At 37.9% G+C, this 19,689-nt stretch overlaps 1 protein-coding gene across 5 annotated transcripts in view; it reads left to right on the forward strand.

The window, feature by feature from the left end:
• The first annotated feature begins 7,715 nt into the window (after nt 1-7,715).
• The window catches only part of col16a1 (collagen, type XVI, alpha 1), a 95,212-nt gene continuing 83,238 nt past the window's right edge, over nt 7,716-19,689 (forward strand). For all 5 annotated transcript variants that reach the window (XM_058405266.1, XM_058405269.1, XM_058405267.1 and 2 more), the window contains exons 1-2: nt 7,716-7,958; nt 18,620-18,717. In XM_058405266.1, coding sequence (XP_058261249.1) covers nt 18,642-18,717 — 76 coding nt within the window. In that variant the 5' untranslated portion in view covers nt 7,716-7,958; nt 18,620-18,641. The remainder of the gene's footprint in view (nt 7,959-18,619; nt 18,718-19,689) is intronic.

Genomic DNA, 19,689 nt, shown 5'->3' on the forward strand with positions numbered 1-19,689 from the left:
ATGTGTTTGTTTCCATGTGCATCCACCGTGCACTCCCTATCATGTCCGTACCGCACACTCAGCCAAAATGAAATCCATCCGAGTGCTGACTTGGCTGGTTTAGTTCATGATCTCTGACTGTCATGTGTTATCCAATTTTGAAATCCACCATAGCCTTTGAGAAAGGGAGGCAAGCAAGAATGCTCCTTATTTTTTTTTTTTTGCTTTCTTCCATCTCCTAATGCTTTTGCTGATCCCTGTGTCCCCCATTTCTCATCCTCTTAAGAGTGCAAAACTGCATGGAATGAAAATAAAGGGCCAATAACAAGGCTGCCAGACTCTCTCAATCTGGAAAAGACACAGAGGGGGAGAGAAAAGGAGAGAAGAGCAAGAGTGGGAGAACCTCCACTTACTCACTCCCTATAAAACACCATATATTTACAATTTGTTACAATTTGCATATAGTAATATCTTATCAATATATTTCCATCTGACTACTTCCTTAAAGACTGAATGCCCTATGAGTCAGTGCTCTCACCCACTACTTCCTGCTTGTTCAAGCTCCTCTGTCAAAAGTGTGGAGAAACCTCCTGAAGAGTCTGAACTATTATCAGACACGCATCATTCTGTTTGGATGATTGAAGCCTTTTAGCTATCTAATTAAATCTATCAGTCAAAAGAAATAACATAAATGATAAGGGAATTTGTTCTATTTAACCAAAGGGTGATTTTGAATGACAGGAAATTCATTTTGGTACTTTTTCACTAGTGATCCCTGTTGAAAACCTCCCTCTTGTGAAATCCCACCCACCCCAGTCTCGGTTAATGGCACGATGCCTGGAGATAATGTCAGTGCTTTGGCAGGATGACTGCGGAAAAACTTTATAATCTTGGTGGAATATGGAGGCTTGTGCAACTTTGTGTCCTTAATCTTTCTTTCCTAGGAGCCGTCAACAGGGTGAATAACTATGCCAAAACTTAAAGTTAATAATAATCTTTATAAAAACCTATAAATAATTCCGAAAGTAGGAAATTGTCAGACAGCCATTTCCATTATTATTATATTATATAATTTGCATTATATAAACTGTTATTATATAATATATTACATCATTAAAAAAAAGTTAAGTTATATAATTATCACTGGATACATATTTTAAGACCATTGGAAGTGGTGTATTTTATTTTTAAATTATATTTTAAATTATATAATAGTCTATAACTACAGATTTAAATATGTTTATGTGCTGATGTTGACTCGTCCTTTTTTCTTTCTTTTTTTTTTTCACTTAGGTAATTATTTTTTATTTAATACAAATGTGGTTTAAACTCTTTATTTATCCTTTCCACCAGGATCTCTGATTTACAGTGTTAATTTAAATGTATTAAAAATCCTTCATCTCTTTTTCCTTATAAATTATACTACATTTGTGGCTTCATTTCCTCTTGTTTAGAGTGTTATCGTTATTGCAGCAGAGTTCTGGATTAAAAACAACTGCTGATGAAATAGATAAGTTTTACTGGGTACACAAATGCAGTATAAACAGTTTAAATATGCAATATAAGACAGTTAATTCTGCCTACACATGTATTCTAAAGACCCAGCTATACAGTATCTTTATGTATACTGTATCTTTTCCTGTAGGATGCTGAGAGGGTAAAATGTCGTCTAGGAAGGAAAGTGAACTAAGAGTAATGGAAATTCCATATACATCTGGAAAGATAATTGCTAACATTTGCCTTCTGTCTACAACTGAGGACAGAGGGGTTATGGTGCTCATACTTGTCCAACCATTCGAAACTGTTTTCCGCTTCTCTTCACCAAAGACTCTGTGTAACTCTTATCATCAGTACTGGTTGGATTCTTTATCCTCATGAAATTAGTTTGCTTCATGCATAAGTGGTAATAACAGATGTTAACAGAGTACACACCCTGCTGGTTGAGGTGAGTCTTCTTCAGGTGACACTTCTTCTTTAAAGAGTCTTCTTATTTAGCTAGACACATTCAAAAGATCCATATTTATATCCATTTATTATCCCTACACATGCATGAAAAGGTGGTGTGTAAATATTTTTTTGTTTTGTATTTTGACCGCTTCCTCTCACATCGCCCTTCAACTCGAGCCGAGTTTTTCTTTTTCTCGGTGGACATCACCAGAATTTTAACTGAGGTCTCCTAACAATAGCAACAGTTTCACCACTCAAGAAGCAAACCCCTTTCTTACTTTTTAAACTATTTTGACAATATTTAGTTATTAAATCACACTATTTAAGTTGGCTTAATAACCCTCCTTACTATAATAACAGATCACGTTTTTCGTCCAATTTAAAAGAAATGGCCAGCAAGATGATTTCCATCCCTATTAGATTAATTAAAGCAGATGCATTGATTATGCAGGTCACATTTACCTTGTTTGGTGTGGACTAGTCAAACACTTCCTTTAGTTCAGTTTGTTCTGATAGATGAACACTCATCTTCGTCTCAACACCTGACCCCTTTTCTAAAATTTGAATGAATATTTTATCATTTCGACAATTAATAAAATTGGATTTAAAATAGCTCCATACATATGGGTAGAAATATCTGAAATGATTATTGACCGCAGGCAATGGCTGTTCGTTTATTATAAATGAGTCTAAAATGAGCATGAGCAGATGTCAAGAAGTCAGAGATTGTTTTACTGACTTTAAAATATAGGCACACTATTATATGGTAAAGTTTTCTTAAACGAAAACGTACTAATCTTCCAATAAGGCCCAATAAGAAGAGTTCATCAAAGCACATCCTGTCAAATTCCTGACTAATCAAGAACAAACTACACATGCAGACAATCTGGCACACTTGAAAATTGCTGCATTGTGAAACCAACCAAGCAAACGGGGGGAAAAAAAATCTGTCTCTGGTATGGAGAGCAAGAAAATCGAACAAAGGTGTGAAACCTTGATCGTAAAGATTCAGTAAATGATGTTAGCATTAATGTTAACAGCTAAATTATGCCAAACATATTCAGCAATGGAGACAATTCCCTCTATCCATACCTCTCTCTGATCCCTTACCTCCACAGTCATGCTCACACGCAACAGATGCAGTGCAGCAGAGATTCAAGTTCAAGCAAGTAGTTACACGGTAACCTTAGCAATGTCTACACTTGAACTGAATTTATAGAATTAACTCTGTGTAACTACATGATTGGATCAGAGGTCTGTGCCCACTGTTGTGAGATTCTTCCAAGTTGTATTAAACGTTTGCTCAGGCCTTAAATTAGACGTGTCTCTAACATCAGCAAAGACATTTGTTGTTTTAAAGTGTGTTTTCCTGTATAGGAAATTGGAAGAAAATGGTGGAAACAGCCCTGCTGAAAAATGCAGGCTAAGCTGCTCTAACTGGTGGACAATCTTTGCCTACTGGAAGGTTATTTTCTAGCTTCCTTACTACTTGATTAAATTGATCAATAAGTAGGATTTTTCTAATTGGCTTACTGCTGTGCAATTTTCTTAAAAACAAATTGCCTATGAGGCAGCATTAAGAAGCAGCAGTTTCTACCAACCAGCACTGACCATCTGGCAAAAACAGTCTACCCCAGGCTATTCGAATAAAATTTGAAGGTTCAGTTTGATTAGTTTATGGCTGTATATAAGATGGTTTGTTTCTCAATGGTCTCTCTGTTCTCAGGTTTTTAATACTTTTGACCGGCTCCACAGACTCTGAAAAGATGAGACATCTGTTTCGAAACTGACATGGGGACGACACATCCTCAGTCTCTGTCCATCACTCATATAAATTATTCCTATTTTGGTGTTGACTTTTCTTTTTAAAAGTCAGCAGTTTGTTAATCAGATCTGAGAGAGTAAATAAAATGAAATATCTATGAAAGCTCAAGTCCCGTAGCTGGTCTGTGATTTGATGAGCTGCCTTCGTTAAATAATTTACATAAATGCACATCACTGGATAAATCATAACAGAGAATCGGCTGCTGAAGCAGAGAAAATTCATGTTTAGAAAACTACAGTATAATCACTGAACTATTTATTTTTTAATACTTCCTCTCTGCTACATTTTTTTTTCCCCAAGCATTTGATTTAGTCCACTGAAATACTTTGCGTCTGAAACTGGACTGCAGTCCAGCCTTTAATGAGCCCTGGTCTATTAGCTTGATCTGTTTAGACTATGGTTTGTGAGCTTGTAGCTGCTTAGACCAAGCTGGAATTTTCAGCAAAGCAGTTTTTACCGATATAAACATCTTTTTAAATCCCTGTAGACACAACTGACTGCACTTGACATTACACTTTACACATTACACAAGTGACATGTAAGACTGTCACTTTCAATGTGACTTTAGTGACTTTAATTTAATAAAAGAAGAAGACAGAGACTACAGACCTTTTCAGCATGTACAGAGACATTTTGATCATGTTAGTGACTGTCTTGGACTCAATATTGCCCACATTACAGCTGCTATTATGATCTGAGAACTCACCATCAGTGTGTAATGCCTGTCTGCTGCAAACCAATCATTTCCCCACTGTTTCTCAAGGACCAATAACTTCTCCACTGTTACCCAAGGATCAATGACTGATCAATACTGTTTCCCAAGGACCAATCACTGATTACTACTGTTTTCCAAGGACCAATGACTGATCATTACTGTTTCCCAAGGACCAATCACTGATCACTACTGTTTCCCAAGGACCAATCACTGATCACTACTGTTTTCCAAGGACCAATGACTGATCATTACTGTTTCCCAAGGACCAATCACTGATCACTGCTGTTTCCCAAGGACCAATGACTGATCACTACTGTTTCCCAAGGACCAATCACTTATTACTACTGTTTCCCAAGGATCAATGACTGATCACTACTGTTTCCCAAGGATCAATGACTGATCACTTCTGTTTTCTAAGGACCAATGACTGATCACTACTGTTTCCCAAGGACCAATCACTGATCACTACTGTTTCCCAAGGATCAATGACTGATCACTTCTGTTTTCTAAGGACCAATGACTGATCACTACTGCTTCCCAAAGACCAATGACTGATCACTACTGTTTCCCAAGGACCAGTCACTGATTTCTACTGTTTCCCAAGGACCAATCACTGATCACTACTGTTTCCCAAGGACCAATCACTGATCACTACTGTTTCCCAAGGACCGATAACTGATCACTACTGTTTCCCAAGGACCAATCACTGATCACTACTGTTTCCCAAGGACCGATAACTGATCACTACTGTTTCCCAAGGACCAATCACTGATTACTACTGTTTCCCAAGGACCAATGACTGATCACTTCTGTTTCCCAAGGACCAATCACTGATCACTACTGTTTCCCAAGGACCAGTCACTGATTTCTACTGTTTCCCAAGGACCAATCACTGATTACTACTGTTTCCCAAGGACCGATCACTGATCACTACTGTTTCCCAAGGACCAATCACTGATCACTACTGTTTCCCAAGGACCGATCACTGATCACTACTGTTTCCCAAGGACCAATCACTGATTACTACTGTTTCCCAAGGACCAATCACTGATTACTACTGTTTCCCAAGGACCGATCACTGATCACTACTGTTTCCCAAGGACCGATCACTGATCACTACTGTTTCCCAAGGACCAATGACTGATCACTACTGTTTCCCAAGGGCCAATCACTGATTACTATTGTTTCCCAATAACCAATGACTGATCACTACTGTTTCCCAAGGACCAATGACTGATCACTACTGTTTCCCAAGGACCAATCACTGATCACCACTGTTTCCCAAGGACCAATCACTGATTACTACTGTTTCCCAAGGACCAATGACTGATCACTTCTGTTTCCCAAGGACCAATCACTGATCACTACTGTTTCCCAAGGACCAGTCACTGATTTCTACTGTTTCCCAAGGACCAATCACTGATTACTACTGTTTCCCAAGGACCGATCACTGATCACTACTGTTTCCCAAGGACCAATCACTGATCACTACTGTTTCCCAAGGACCGATCACTGATCACTACTGTTTCCCAAGGACCAATCACTGATCACTACTGTTTCCCAAGGACCGATCACTGATCACTACTGTTTCCCAAGGACCAATCACTGATTACTACTGTTTCCCAAGGACCAATCACTGATTACTACTGTTTCCCAAGGACCGATCACTGATCACTACTGTTTCCCAAGGACCGATCACTGATCACTACTGTTTCCCAAGGACCAATGACTGATCACTACTGTTTCCCAAGGGCCAATCACTGATTACTATTGTTTCCCAAGGACCAATGACTGATCACTACTGTTTCCCAAGGACCGATCACTGATCACTACCGTTTCCCAAGGACCAATGACTGATCACTACTGTTTCCCAAGGACCAATGACTGATCACTACTGTTTCCCAAGGACCAATCACTGATCACTACTGTTTCCCAAGGGTCAATGACTGATCACTTCTGTTTTCTAAGGACCAATGACTGATCACTACTGCTTCCCAAGGGCCAATCACTGATTACTATTGTTTCCCAATAACCAATGACTGATCACTACTGTTTCCCAAGGACCAATGACTGATCACTACTGTTTCCCAAGGACCAATCACTGATCACCACTGTTTCCCAAGGACCAATGACTGATCACTTCTGTTTTCTAAGGACCAATGACTGATCACTACTGCTTCCCAAGGACCAATGACTGATCACTACTGTTTTCCAAGGACCAATCACTGATCACCACTGTTTCCCAAGGACCAATGACTGATCACTACTGTTTCCCAAGGACCAATCACTGATCACCACTGTTTCCCAAGGACCAATGACTGATCACTTTTGTTTTCTAAGGACCAATGACTGATCACTACTGCTTCCCAAATACCAATCACTGATCACTACTGTTTCCCAAGGATCAATGACTGATCACTTCTGTTTTCTGAGGACCAATGACTGATCACTACTGCTTCCCAAATACCAATCACTGATCACTACTGTTTCCCAAGGACCAATCACTGATCACTACTGTTTCCCAAGGACCAATCATTGATCACTGCTGTTTCCCAAGGACCAATCACTGATTACTATTGTTTCCCAAGGACCAATGACTGATCACTACTGTTTCCCAAGGACCAATCACTGATTATTACTGTTTCCCAAGGACCAATGACTGATCACTACTGTTTCTCGAGGACCAATGACTGATCACTACTGTTTCTCGAGGACCAATCACTGATCACTACTGTTTCTCAAGGACCAATGACTGATCACTACTGTTTCCCAAGGACCAATCACTGATCACTACTGTTTCCCAAGGACCAATCATTGATCACTGCTGTTTCCCAAGGACCAATCACTGATTACTATTGTTTCCCAAGGACCAATGACTGATCACTACTGTTTCCCAAGGACCAATCACTGATTATTACTGTTTCCCAAGGACCAATGACTGATCACTACTGTTTCTCGAGGACCAATGACTGATCACTACTGTTTCTCGAGGACCAATCACTTCCCCACAGTTTCCCAGGAAACAGTCAGTAATGACTACTGTTTTTAAGGACCAATGACTGATCACTGCTGTTTCCCAAGGACCAATAACTGATCATCTTTATATACCAAAGAAAAAGTTCAAATGATATATGACGTCATCTAGCGTGCTTCTGCTACTTTTCCTCTGAAGAGAGTTGGCAAAGCGAGTCCCTTTTGGCTTTCCACAAAGTTGCGCGTCTTCCAGCATCAGGCAGGAGGTAGAGAAGGAAAACTTTTTTTCAGTGAGGGGAGGGGAGACGATAGAAGTTGGACAAGAAGGATTCCTAGGCACTAACTTTTCCCTTCCCCCGTTACAAGGACTTGGGGGAAAGTGCTGCAGAGCGAAAAAGTGGATTGTACAAAAAAGAAAGAAAGGGGGAAAAAAAGCAAAACGGTTTCAGATTCCGGACGCATCGGCTTTTCTGTGGATTAATGTTTTCGTTATTGAGTGGATTTATCGATTGCTTGTAGGTATGGACACACTTTTTTCCCCCCATCACTTCATTGGCTGGAGTCTCCTTTTCTGTGTCCACCTCAGTGAAAAAGAAAGACTGGCACTTCTCTCTGGGCTTGAAGCATGTGCATTATCTTATCTCAAAAATGTTTGCCTTTCTTTATAATGTAATCAACTTAAAAACACTTTCTCGTAATTAATGCTATTAATGCCATCTTTTAGAAACTATTTAAAACAAATTTGAGTAGTTTGGGAATTTTAGCAGTTCTGCATGGAATAAAAACGTTACTTTGATACAGGTAGGTAGGTGTTAAAACTTTTGACACCTTGCTCCCCCTAGTGGCCAGACGTGACATTGAACAAAAAGTAGAACTTTCCAAGCACCACGGTTTGATACAAAGCTTTATTAAAAAAAGATTGTTTTAATTTTCCCTTGATTTCGCAGTATATAAATGTAATTATTATTTAATCGTGAATCAAGTCACAGAAACAGATCTTATCCTACATGGCTTGATTGTAATGGCTTTGGACTACTGAGCAGAATGATGTGAGTTCAAATCTCACGTTGGCAAGCTGCTGGTTGAGTTACTGACTTGTTTCAGGTTTATAAACAAGGTAAAGGTAAATTATACATGCCTTGCACTGTGTATAAGCATGTGATAATGTATAGATGATGTAGCATACAATCCCTCGCTCTGTGCATTTATCTAAGAAGCTGGTGAATGTTTAAGAGTGGTGTATTTTTACCTGATGATTCTATAGCATTTTATTTTTTAAAGTGTAACTGCTAAGAAATATCAGTTCAGTTTTTCACTACTTCTTATACATCTAGCTCAACAGTGCTATTTTTATTTTTTATTTTATTTTATTTTTTTCAAATTTGCATTTTTGCATTCATGTCTGTACTGCTAGCAACTTGATGCAGCCATTTGCAAATGTTTGCCTGCTCTGTATCAAAACCGACATACTCAACTTCAAGATCAGGTGAGTAGAATTTTGGATGTCATGAGGAAATAATATAGCAAAAAGAATATTATATTGAACTACAATCCAAACCCTAAAATGAGAATAGTTGCCATCAGCCATCAGTGCTTCATTGCTGATTGTGCACTGATTGGATTTGTATTCAGAGAAATGGGCTTTGGAACCATTTACTTGCTAGACTTTGAGTCTTGTTTTAGCAGTGTTGGCGTGTTTGGCATGAAATGAATAGACGCTGTGTTTGTGCTGGAATATGTAAGAATTCTTTAACTCTAAATGAAAGTGAAGCCCAGACGACACATACTGCTAGATAAACAGTAGAAAAATACTTTATATCTTTCTTTTTTGTTGTTGTCTTAGACACAAACGTGGATGCGGATAGGATGAAGAGAGTCCTGATCAGCCTAGTAGACACGTGGCTAGCTGGAATGCTATTATTTTACTTTCCTACCAGATGGTGCGATTCAGCTCGGCACATTAACTGTTATCCCACACGTTGTCGCTATTTCCACGACCAAACGATCAGAGCCATATGCAAGAATCCATGCTGAATTTGCAAAACGTATTGGTCCAACACAGTCCTCATGTACTGTGGCAATTTGTCTAACTGAATATTAATGTCCAGTATTTTAACAAGAATAATATCTCTTTTTTTTAAGAATGGAAGAAGCAACATGACAAGTATTTGTCTCAGATTAATTTTTATTTATTTATTTATTTATTTATTTATTTTTATATATAGCTATTTAGCTTAGTTCTAACCACGAATCAATTCTGAAGTCCTTACATAGAGGGTATAACATACCGGAACAGCACATCCTACCTACTGCCTTACATTCCTATAATAGGATGGCATTTGAGATTCAGCCAGAGAAAATATGTATTTTTTTATGTCAGCTGAAAGACAACAAATGTATACACTCTATACTTCAAACCACTGTGGTGGATCATCCCACATGGACGACCCAAAGAAAAGTTTACGCCAAAAGTTTTACCTTGGCTTCTGTGAATAACCAGAACTGCAGTTGTAATCAAAAATAATGACCTTCCAGGATTTTTATTAACAATACGCTCCAACTGAACATCCTTTCAGCATACTACGTACTGTCCGATTTTACAATATATATAGTAATGATTTATATTTCCACTAGCGTCATCCTTCTGTCTCTGGTTTCTGTCAAGTTTTTTTTTCCCCTTATGTTCTTCTTTTGCCAATGTTCTACGTCTGACAGGATTTTCTTTTCCCAATCACGACTGGCTTGCTCGTTTGGGATATAATTCTACGTCCATATTTCTGTAAAGCGTTTGCTTTCTTACCCTGAAAAGAAGACATAAATACCAGTATAGCTAATTTAAAGCTGAATGAGGTACATCTGACTATAATTAAAATCTTACTAATTGTGTGTACCATTAGTCACTACCATATAGCCTCCAGTAAAATCCTCCTTCCTATATATGTATAGTCTTGGGTTGGGATTTGTTACAGAGCCATGCTGTGTCACTGTCTGGTGTAAAAGGGTTATTAGATGCCTCATGGCTACTATGAGTTAGGTTTGGAAAGATAGCTCTTTGTAACTGCAGATTCTTTAGTTTATTCCTAGTTCCTGATCGATGAGCTGGTTTGTTTTTTTGTTCTTTTGTTGTTGTTGTTTTTTTCTTTTTATGAAATGAAACAAGATAAAACGAAGGATATGTTTGTGGCTAGTTCTTTGAAAGATGACCCAGACTTTGTTCATGCCCTTCGCCTCCTAGATAAACCATTTTTTTTCCAGCCCGCTATATGACTCAAGGTAAATGTGTTCTTGGGTATGCTCCCTGATATATGTCTTTCCTTCCATGTGAGTGAGTGATGTAATGGGAACAGCATTCAGTCCCCCCTGCAAAAATCTCCACACTTTAGTAAATAAGGTGCAGAGACAGTGCCGTAAGGAAGAGCTGTTTAGTTCCAGCTTCTGCTGCAAATGGAAAGTTGGCATCTGTTTCAGCTGGCACTGTTAAAACATTCTGATCCAGCGTAAACTTGATAGAAATGAATGGGCCAGAACACAAGCAATGGCTGTGTGGACTTTAAAACTGTCTCTTAACTTTAGCTGGGTATTTATTTAAAGCAAAGTTGTTCAGTTTTACAGGTTTAAATTAAAAACAGGCTGAGGTTGCAGGGGGTAGGGTTATGGGGCAGTGGAGATATAAATTAGTGGGTGCCAAATGTGGTGAAGGTGGTTGGATGACATAATGGTTTTAATAAGCAGTTCAGAATGAATATCTATCGTAAGAAGTAAACTAATAGAGTAAATTTTTGTCTCCAACTCTATCAGGTTCTAACCAGGATTAGTCGTTTATCGTCGATTATAGTCGTGATCCAGGTATCAATCAGGTCTATATGTTTAATCCCTACAGGTCTATCAGGCTCTAAACCACAGATCTATCAGGGTCTTCTCTTCAGGTCTATCAGGTCCTGACCAGGTTATTCAGGCCCTTCCGCCCAGGTCTTAAGTTACAACCTCAGGTCTGTCAGGGTCTTCTCTTCAGGTCTATCAGGCTCTAAACCCCAGATCTATCAGGGTCTTCTCTTCAGGTCTGTCAGGTCCTAACCAGGTCATTCAGGTCCTTCCGCCCAGGTCTTAAGTTACAACCTCAGGTCTATCAGGGTCTTCTCTTCAGGTCAATCAGGTTCTTCTTTACAGATATATCAAGTTATAAGCACAGGCCTATGAGGTTCTTCAGGTTTCTAACCAGGTTGATCAGGTTCTTCTCTTCAGGTCTATTACATTTAAACCAGGTCTATCAAGATCTTCTTTTGAGGTCTATCGAGTTATAACCACAGGACTATGAGTTTTTACTCTTCATGTCTGTCATTTTGTATCCAGGCCTTTCAGGTTCCTCTCATCAGATTATCATGTTACAACATATGTGTGACCCTTTTCTCAGGTTGTAATTGGGTCTGTCAGGTTTCTCCTGTTCATGTTTATTGAGTTCTACCCAGGTTATTTAGTTCTTCCATCTGGGTCTGTCTAGTCAGGCCTTTTAGGGTCTTCTCTATCATTCTTTCTATTCTTCTGCTTTATACTATTCTGAATAACTTTATAACCAGAATGAAAAAAAATAAGACACATTCATTCTTAATAGAACCATATAACACTAAGGTCCCAGAGTGTTGAAATACACCTTGATTAACCATTATTTATTGCAGTATAGCCAAAATGTCAGCATTAATTAGCCTAAAATGAATTACAGCATGTTCCTAAAAGTTTATAATCCACTACATTCAGATCACTGGGCATAAATATTGGAACCCACTATCCAACCTCACTAATAGGTTCTGCTAATTAATCACCACAAATATATTCATTAGGAATTAGTGTATAGAATAAATGGTGGACTTGATTTTAATCATGGAGAGGAATCTCAATTAGTTCAGGTTTTAATTTATTAATGGGACATTAATATGAAGCATTACCAAGGATTGGTATATGGTGCATAGATAATTACATTAAAGCCACTACACTCTCAATTCTGATTGGTCAGGGGATTTAAATGAAAAAAATCCATTGACAAAAAAGCTGAATTGCAAAGTATAATGTACAGTGGCAGTGGTTTAATTAAGAGCTGGTTTGTATACATTTCTTGTAAATCAAGTTAAAAAGCTAAGTGCAAAAAACTCTTGAATGCTAGTGTATAACACATCAGTTATCTTTAAGCCAGAGAGCACCAAGGTGAGATAAAAGTGATTAAAATGACTAATCTTTGTAAATATGAGGCAGAAATTTGATGTTTGTTGTACTTTATCACGTAATCTTTTAATTAGACAACCTCATCTGTGTACAAATAATCAGGAGGCTCCCCAAACACATGAAGGAACTTTCCTGAAACGTTATTTATATTGCGATCATGTATTCTTTTAAATACATTTTATTTACACAGTTTCACAGCTTAATTGCTAGTAAGCAGAACATGTGGGTTAGCGTAATTTACTCTGTTGCACGTGCGTTTGTTAACAATGTGAGACAGAACCAGCAAATCATTTCACATCTCATGTTTATCCAGGCATTGAAGTGCGGTAGGGTCTCATCTGGGTGATGGAGAGTTCATCAGTAACAGCAATTACGAAATTTCTTCTTTCTTGTTATGGACTTCCTAAAAGTCCTTTATTTCTTTCATGATATATAATTTTCACCGTGACTTACACAGCTGGAGATTAATTAGCTGCGTGTTATGCGCAGGTGCGAAGGCAGATGTGCTTAGATAAATTTTGATTCGAACATAAATGCAGCTATAATTGCTGCTGGAAAATCAAGGAGTCTTTTTTTTTGTATGTGTATGTTGTTTGTGTGTGTGTACTACCAATCTAATGAATTAAGTGCATTATTTGTTAAAAGAAAACAAGCAAAACTAGCAAGTAAATATATCCGCCCGTCAGCTAAGCATTACAACCCCCTGCCTGTTGTGTAGATCCCATTGTGCTACCAAAAGTCATCGAGACATGGACTCCATGAGATCTCTGAAGGTGTGCTGAAATATCTTCCATCAAGACAGATTCTTAAAGCTGTGAGGTGCGGTGTCCATGCATTGGACTTGTTTGTCCAGTACATTCAATAGCTGCTCAATCGTATTGGGATCTGGGAAATTTGGAGGCCAAGTCAATAACTTGAACTCTTTCTCATATTTCTCAATTCTTTTTCTGAATCTGATCTGTGATCCTGTTGCTGGTTCACTGGTTGTCCTTCCACTGGTTGGACCACTTGGTAGGTACTAACCACTACACACTGGCAACACCCAACAAGACCTGCTGTTTTGGAGAAGCACTGCCCCGGTGAACTTGCTAATTTTTCTTGCTTCCAACACATTAACTTGTGTTTGCTTGCTGCATAATATATCCCACCCCTTGACAGGTGCAACTGTAACATGATCATCAATTTTATTCTCATTAGCTGTCCATTGTTTTAATTGGTTTTATGACTGATCAGTGTTAACATGCTCATTATATATTAACATGTGTATATACAATGGATATAAAAAGTCTATTAAACTGGTATGTTCTTGCGATTTAAAAAATAAACGTTAAATAAAATAAAATTTATAAAAAAAATAAATAAAAGTTAAATCATGACAGTTTTCTCCTCTCAATGGGAAATTACATATAAAAATGAAGTGAAAAAACTTTTTAGGAAATGGGAAAGGAAAACTTTACAATAACCTAGTTGCATAAGTGTTCACACCCCTTAACTAATACTTTAATGAAACACCTTTTGATTGTATCACAGCCCTCTTGACTTGGCATTATATATTTATATAATGCCATATAATATTTTCCTATTTTCCTTCAAATTGTAAAGGCATCTCCTGTGCACAGATTTGTAGTCGATTCTTTGATACCCCTCTCCTGATCAATACCTTTCAACATGTGAGATACCATTCATATATCTCACGTGTTGAAAGCTATTGATCAGGACACTGAGATGCACCATGGATTCAGCAGTCGGATGAAATCAACAAGACGCGAGGAAAATCCTACAGGAACAGCTGATCTTTGTATGTTATGTGGAGTTCATCAATAATTTCACTAATGTCAGCTGTATGAGGATGCTTTTGACCATGAGATTGAATGTGACTGGTTTATTCTGAACACAGCCTTATCAGCAGTTATAAAAGGGTGTGCACACTTAAGCAACCAGATTCTTGTAGCTGATTTTTCCTTAAATTGTTTGGGATTCTGAAGTAGAAATCAAATTCACAGAACAGATTTATGACAAAATGATCATACTGGAATATGTGAAAACATATTCAACGATCGTGTCCTGATTAGATAAAAGAAATGATTATTTAGAACTAAAATAAGCATAGAATTTAGCACAAAAATCAGTAAATAATGTTAGAACCTCATGTAATACATTGATATAATTTAGTGTTCAAGTAGGTTGGTACTTTTTCCTCGCTGCAATTTTCTGTCTTTTATTTTTCTCTTGTTTAGTTTTAAATAAAACAGTTTCACTGAGAATAAAGTGTAGGATGTGGTTTCAAGCATTTTTTTTCCTGTGTTCCACACATCCCCACATTCATGAGAGACCTCATTAAAGACAACATGAGTGTGAATAATGTCTTATTTATATCTGGATTTTAAACCTTTTTCTATTTTATCCTCCTGCTTTTGCACTGTTGAATTAATCTCGCTTTTAGTTCATAGGCTGGAATGCACATTTGGGACTAAGACTAAGATACCAACAATACCACAAGCAAACCTTCCTCTGTTTCTGCAGCTGAATCAAACTGGTCAGTGATGTTTTCTAAAATCTTTTTTTAAAAAAGGTCTAATAGAGTAATGCTGTAGAATAACTCCGAATCAAATTTTCTTTAAATATTTATGGGAGATCTCAGAGCTTTCCTTCATGGCACATCGGAGAGAATTTGTAATTTCTTTTCTTTTTTTATTATTTTTATTTTTTGATGCTACACAACACTAAACTAAAAATGATAAAGCACAAAAACAAATGGTTTGTTATTTTAATTAATAAAAAAAAAAAGCCAAATTGCTTTTATTTAAATTGAAGTGGAATAAAACACTTGCTATAAATAATAACTCTTCATCTTGGGCCATATCACAATACTTCATTGCATTGGTGATTATTTTCACACACACAGAGCCCTGATATACATATACATACATGTATGTATGTATATATGTATGTGTATAATGACACTTTTGCTCCCTCTCTTATTTTGCATTCATGAGCAACTCTCCAGGCCCTGCACTTCGCTAGCTACATAAAATCTGTGTGGATAGTGAGTCACATGTGAAATAGATCCTGCATTTGGGACTGGGTCTTATCTGGGTCAGTTTGTGCCACGCATTTTTTTTTTCTTATCGTCCACATCAGAACATCTGAAACTAGTATACTTTTTTTTTTTCTTCTTCAGTGTTTTGGATTTATTATTCCACTTGTTTTCTCAGGAGCGACGAGGTAGACATCCAATTTATTTTGCACTGAGACCTATCAAAATTACAGAGGGGCGGTGTGCATCTGTAAAAAGTGCTTTTGGGGTAGCATTCATCACTTGGCAGCGAGTCAAGAGCACAACAAGTAATGCTTAGGCAGTGACATGAAAACAGCATGGTGTGTGACAGCCCTCCATTGCTGAAAAACAAAATCCCCACATGCTGAGCTTGGCAGCTCATTACATTTTACTACTTGTTTATTGATTGTAGGGCTTTGTCTTTCGTTTTGAACTTGCTGAATCTTTGGCTTTTTGAAGTACTCTCCATGCGGAAGTGATCGATTTTAACTATGGGGTTGACAGCGAATGGTCGTGGATCACAGTAGATATCTGTTTGGGGTCTGCGACTGCTTGCGTAATCTCGTCATGATTTTAAATTTTGACCACGCGAGGCAGAGAGCCAAGAGTGTAAGAGACACTTATCTGTGCAGACCAGATGGATTCTTCTGTTTTTAGTTCTTACATTGAAAACAAATTAGAGGAGAACAAAGCAGCTGCGAGTATCTATTGTACCCACATGGAATCAAACTAAAATGAAGAGATGGTTCTGACACACTGAGCATCTGCGATATAGCTGCTTCCCGCTCCTAATGGATGTTGTCTTATTTACAAAGACCAATGCTGACAGCGTTTCTGGACAGGACATCAGAAAATGAGGCGTTCAGCACCTTGAGTTAGGGATGGGAAATAATTCTCTAGGACTGGTGAACTGTTTATTTATTTTTTCTTTCTGCTACTTCATTAAGTAGTATAGAATTTCCTAGAGTTAGCCAGGAGACACAGAGAGATGCCTACATAGCTATGGCATCCAGGCTGAAACATACAGAATAGTAATATAGTGGTCATTTTTCATACTAACTGGTCATACTATACTGGTCATTTTTCATACTAACAGGTGTATGTTAAGACATGAGATGTGTCAACACCATGAAATCCATTATTAAATCATGAAACAAATATGGCGCAACCGTGACTCTGCCAGAGGTCAGTGAACATATTAGAAGGGTATTAGTCAGAGAAAGAGCCAAAGGTAACGCTAAACATGATGCTTCCACCAGGGTGCTTCGTTATATGGATAGGGTTCTAAGGGTGATGAGATTTCCACCGTATGTAGTGCTTTGTGACATTAATTCAGTAGAAGTATGTGATTTCCCCTACCTACCATCTGAGGCATACAAAGGGATGTGGTAGCTTAGTGGTTAAGGTGCTGGACTACTTATCGGAAGGTTGTGAATCCCAGGTCCACCAAGCTGTCACTGCTAGACCCCTGAGCAAGACCCTCAGTTCTATAGAATGAGACAAATTGTAAGTCGCTCTGGATAAGGGGATCTGCCAAATGCCAGAAATGTAAATGCAATCAGTTAGCAGTGACGTCTTCTTGCAAGTATATATTGAGATGTAAGTCATGTCAGCCTTCTTGAATCTTTTAATCTATTATTATTATTATTATTATTATAAGTATGGCACAGACATGACTTCATCAGAACTGCATCATCAGAGAAGCAACCAAGAGCCCAAGGGTAACAATCAACATCATGCTACCACCATCATGCTTCATAGTACCCTTCTCAGGGAGATGAGCACTGTTGAGTTTCTGCCCTTTTGTGCCAAGGCCAAAACATTCAAGACAAAATTGCTTTTTTTTTCTGCCATTGCATTAAGTCAGTAGTAGTATGTGATTTCCCCAAGGCTTTTTAGATTCAGTCAGGGGGATGCAGATTACCTATCTTTGACATCCAGGCTGTAATATACAGGATAGCAATGAAGTCTTGTTCCTTGGCCATCCTTCATTCTGACAGGGGTGTGTTGAGACATGAGACATGTCATTTTGGGTCACTTTGGCTGTAAGAAATACACTTGGGGATGTACATTCAGACCTTGACAGGAGCTGCAGATATTTTTAGTCAGATAGAGTTCTCTGTTGACGTATGTGTTGAGTATGAACGCGTGCATTTTATCAAGAGTGTAATGCTGAGCGTATGTGTCAAAAGTGTAAAAATCCATACCACATACCTGTTTATATGTAGTTTCAACGGAGGGATATATGGTATGGGGATATATGAAATGTGAATGTATATGCAGGTTTGTGAATGCAACATGAATTGAAATGAAATAGCTAGTGGAAGTCCATCTTTTCGCACCATACTCTTGCCTGTTTGATGTTAAATCCATTAAATTAGAGGGTCACGTGAAGTTTTAAACAACAGTTTCATTAAAATGATATCCCAGGTGTGTTCATCAGTTCATACTGAGACAGTCACACTGCGAGAGGCACAGATGGGCATTGTAATGACAATCCTCAAAGCACATGGGTTACAAAGCTTTATAGGAACTGTTATGGGCAATTAGGCCAGTTTACACATTTCCAAGGGCCTGTCTAACCTTAAAGCCACCTTCATTAATCCAACCTCAAAGCTTCTGCTTAATAAAAAAGCAAGTACAGAATATTAGCATTAGCATTTATGTCCTTAAATGTAGCTGTATTTTTAGCATGTGATCAACTTTTATCTTCCAATTTTTCTTGCTTGACTGCTACAATTAACCTCCTTAGACTTAGTCTTAGATCTTTCCTCTTAGTTAAGATTAATAACTGGATATATAAGGCAAGAGTTTGCAGTGTTAATGCTTTTTGATAGATTCAGGTCTTCGTTTTTTTATAATCTCTACACCTTTAAAAACTTTATTTATTCTGTTACTTCCATTTTAGGTAGGAGTTGAGGGAAGGAGCCATGAGGATCATCTTGTGCTCCGTTGTGTTGCTGACCATCTGGTCAGGTCATGGAGTTCGACTGGAGACTGCTGAAGGTGAGAATATACAACATATGTAATGCTTCATTAAATAATTTTATACCTCAGCGCTGTTGAATTTTCAAATCTGATTGGTCAAACCTAATAATGAACAGATTTCTTAAGAAATACCGTGAAGTTTTCTGTAAGGAGAGGAGTTTATTTAATGGTTGGAAGGACCATTCAGTTCCTCCATGGGAAAGATTTTTTTGACAGAAGAAACAAGCTCGTGAGGGATGTAGGTGATATCAGGAGCTACAACAATGTTTCACAACATATACATACACACATATGTATTTATTGAAACATAAAAACGTGTAATAGGTGACAGATTGCTGTAGTGTATTGGGAATTTAACACGTCAGAATGTGCTGTTTTGAAAAATAAATGGAGTAGCTTGCCTCAGACTAATGAAGAAAAATCTGGCAACCTCAGAGACATGAACTATACTCGGGTAAATTTTTCTGAATGGAGATGTCTGAAAATTGACTTGGACAGCTGCGTAACCCCTATCTGAATACTTTCAACATGTAAACACTGGATAAACTGTCATGGTCGATTGTCTCATCTCTCATTTTGTCAGGGAAAAACTCTGATCTTCTTGTGCCAGCATACTTCAGTGTTTTGTGAAGCCACTGTGCAAAATGCATAACAGGTATCACTGATAAACATCACTGGATATTCTGATAGCATAATGCTCAATGTCATATAACTGCTAGATTTATTTTTGCTGATATATTTCGAAGACAAATTTAGATATTTGGATTTAAAGCCATTCCTTCTTGCCTGATTTATTTATTTTATTTATTTTGGGAAATGAGACTTCTTAGCACTGGGGAGTTTTACCTGTGGGAAATCTTTCTGGGCTAAACCTGTCTGTGTTACCTCAGGAGAGCAACTCTTGGTGCTAAAAAGGTAGCAGTGTCTAAACTTACAGTGTCACAGTGATCATCATCTCTCAGATTCTCTTCTCTTCTCTTAATGTCTTTT

This window comes from Hemibagrus wyckioides, linkage group LG12 (assembly GCF_019097595.1).
Source record: "Hemibagrus wyckioides isolate EC202008001 linkage group LG12, SWU_Hwy_1.0, whole genome shotgun sequence".
In the NCBI taxonomy this organism is placed as follows: Eukaryota; Metazoa; Chordata; class Actinopteri; order Siluriformes; family Bagridae; genus Hemibagrus; species Hemibagrus wyckioides.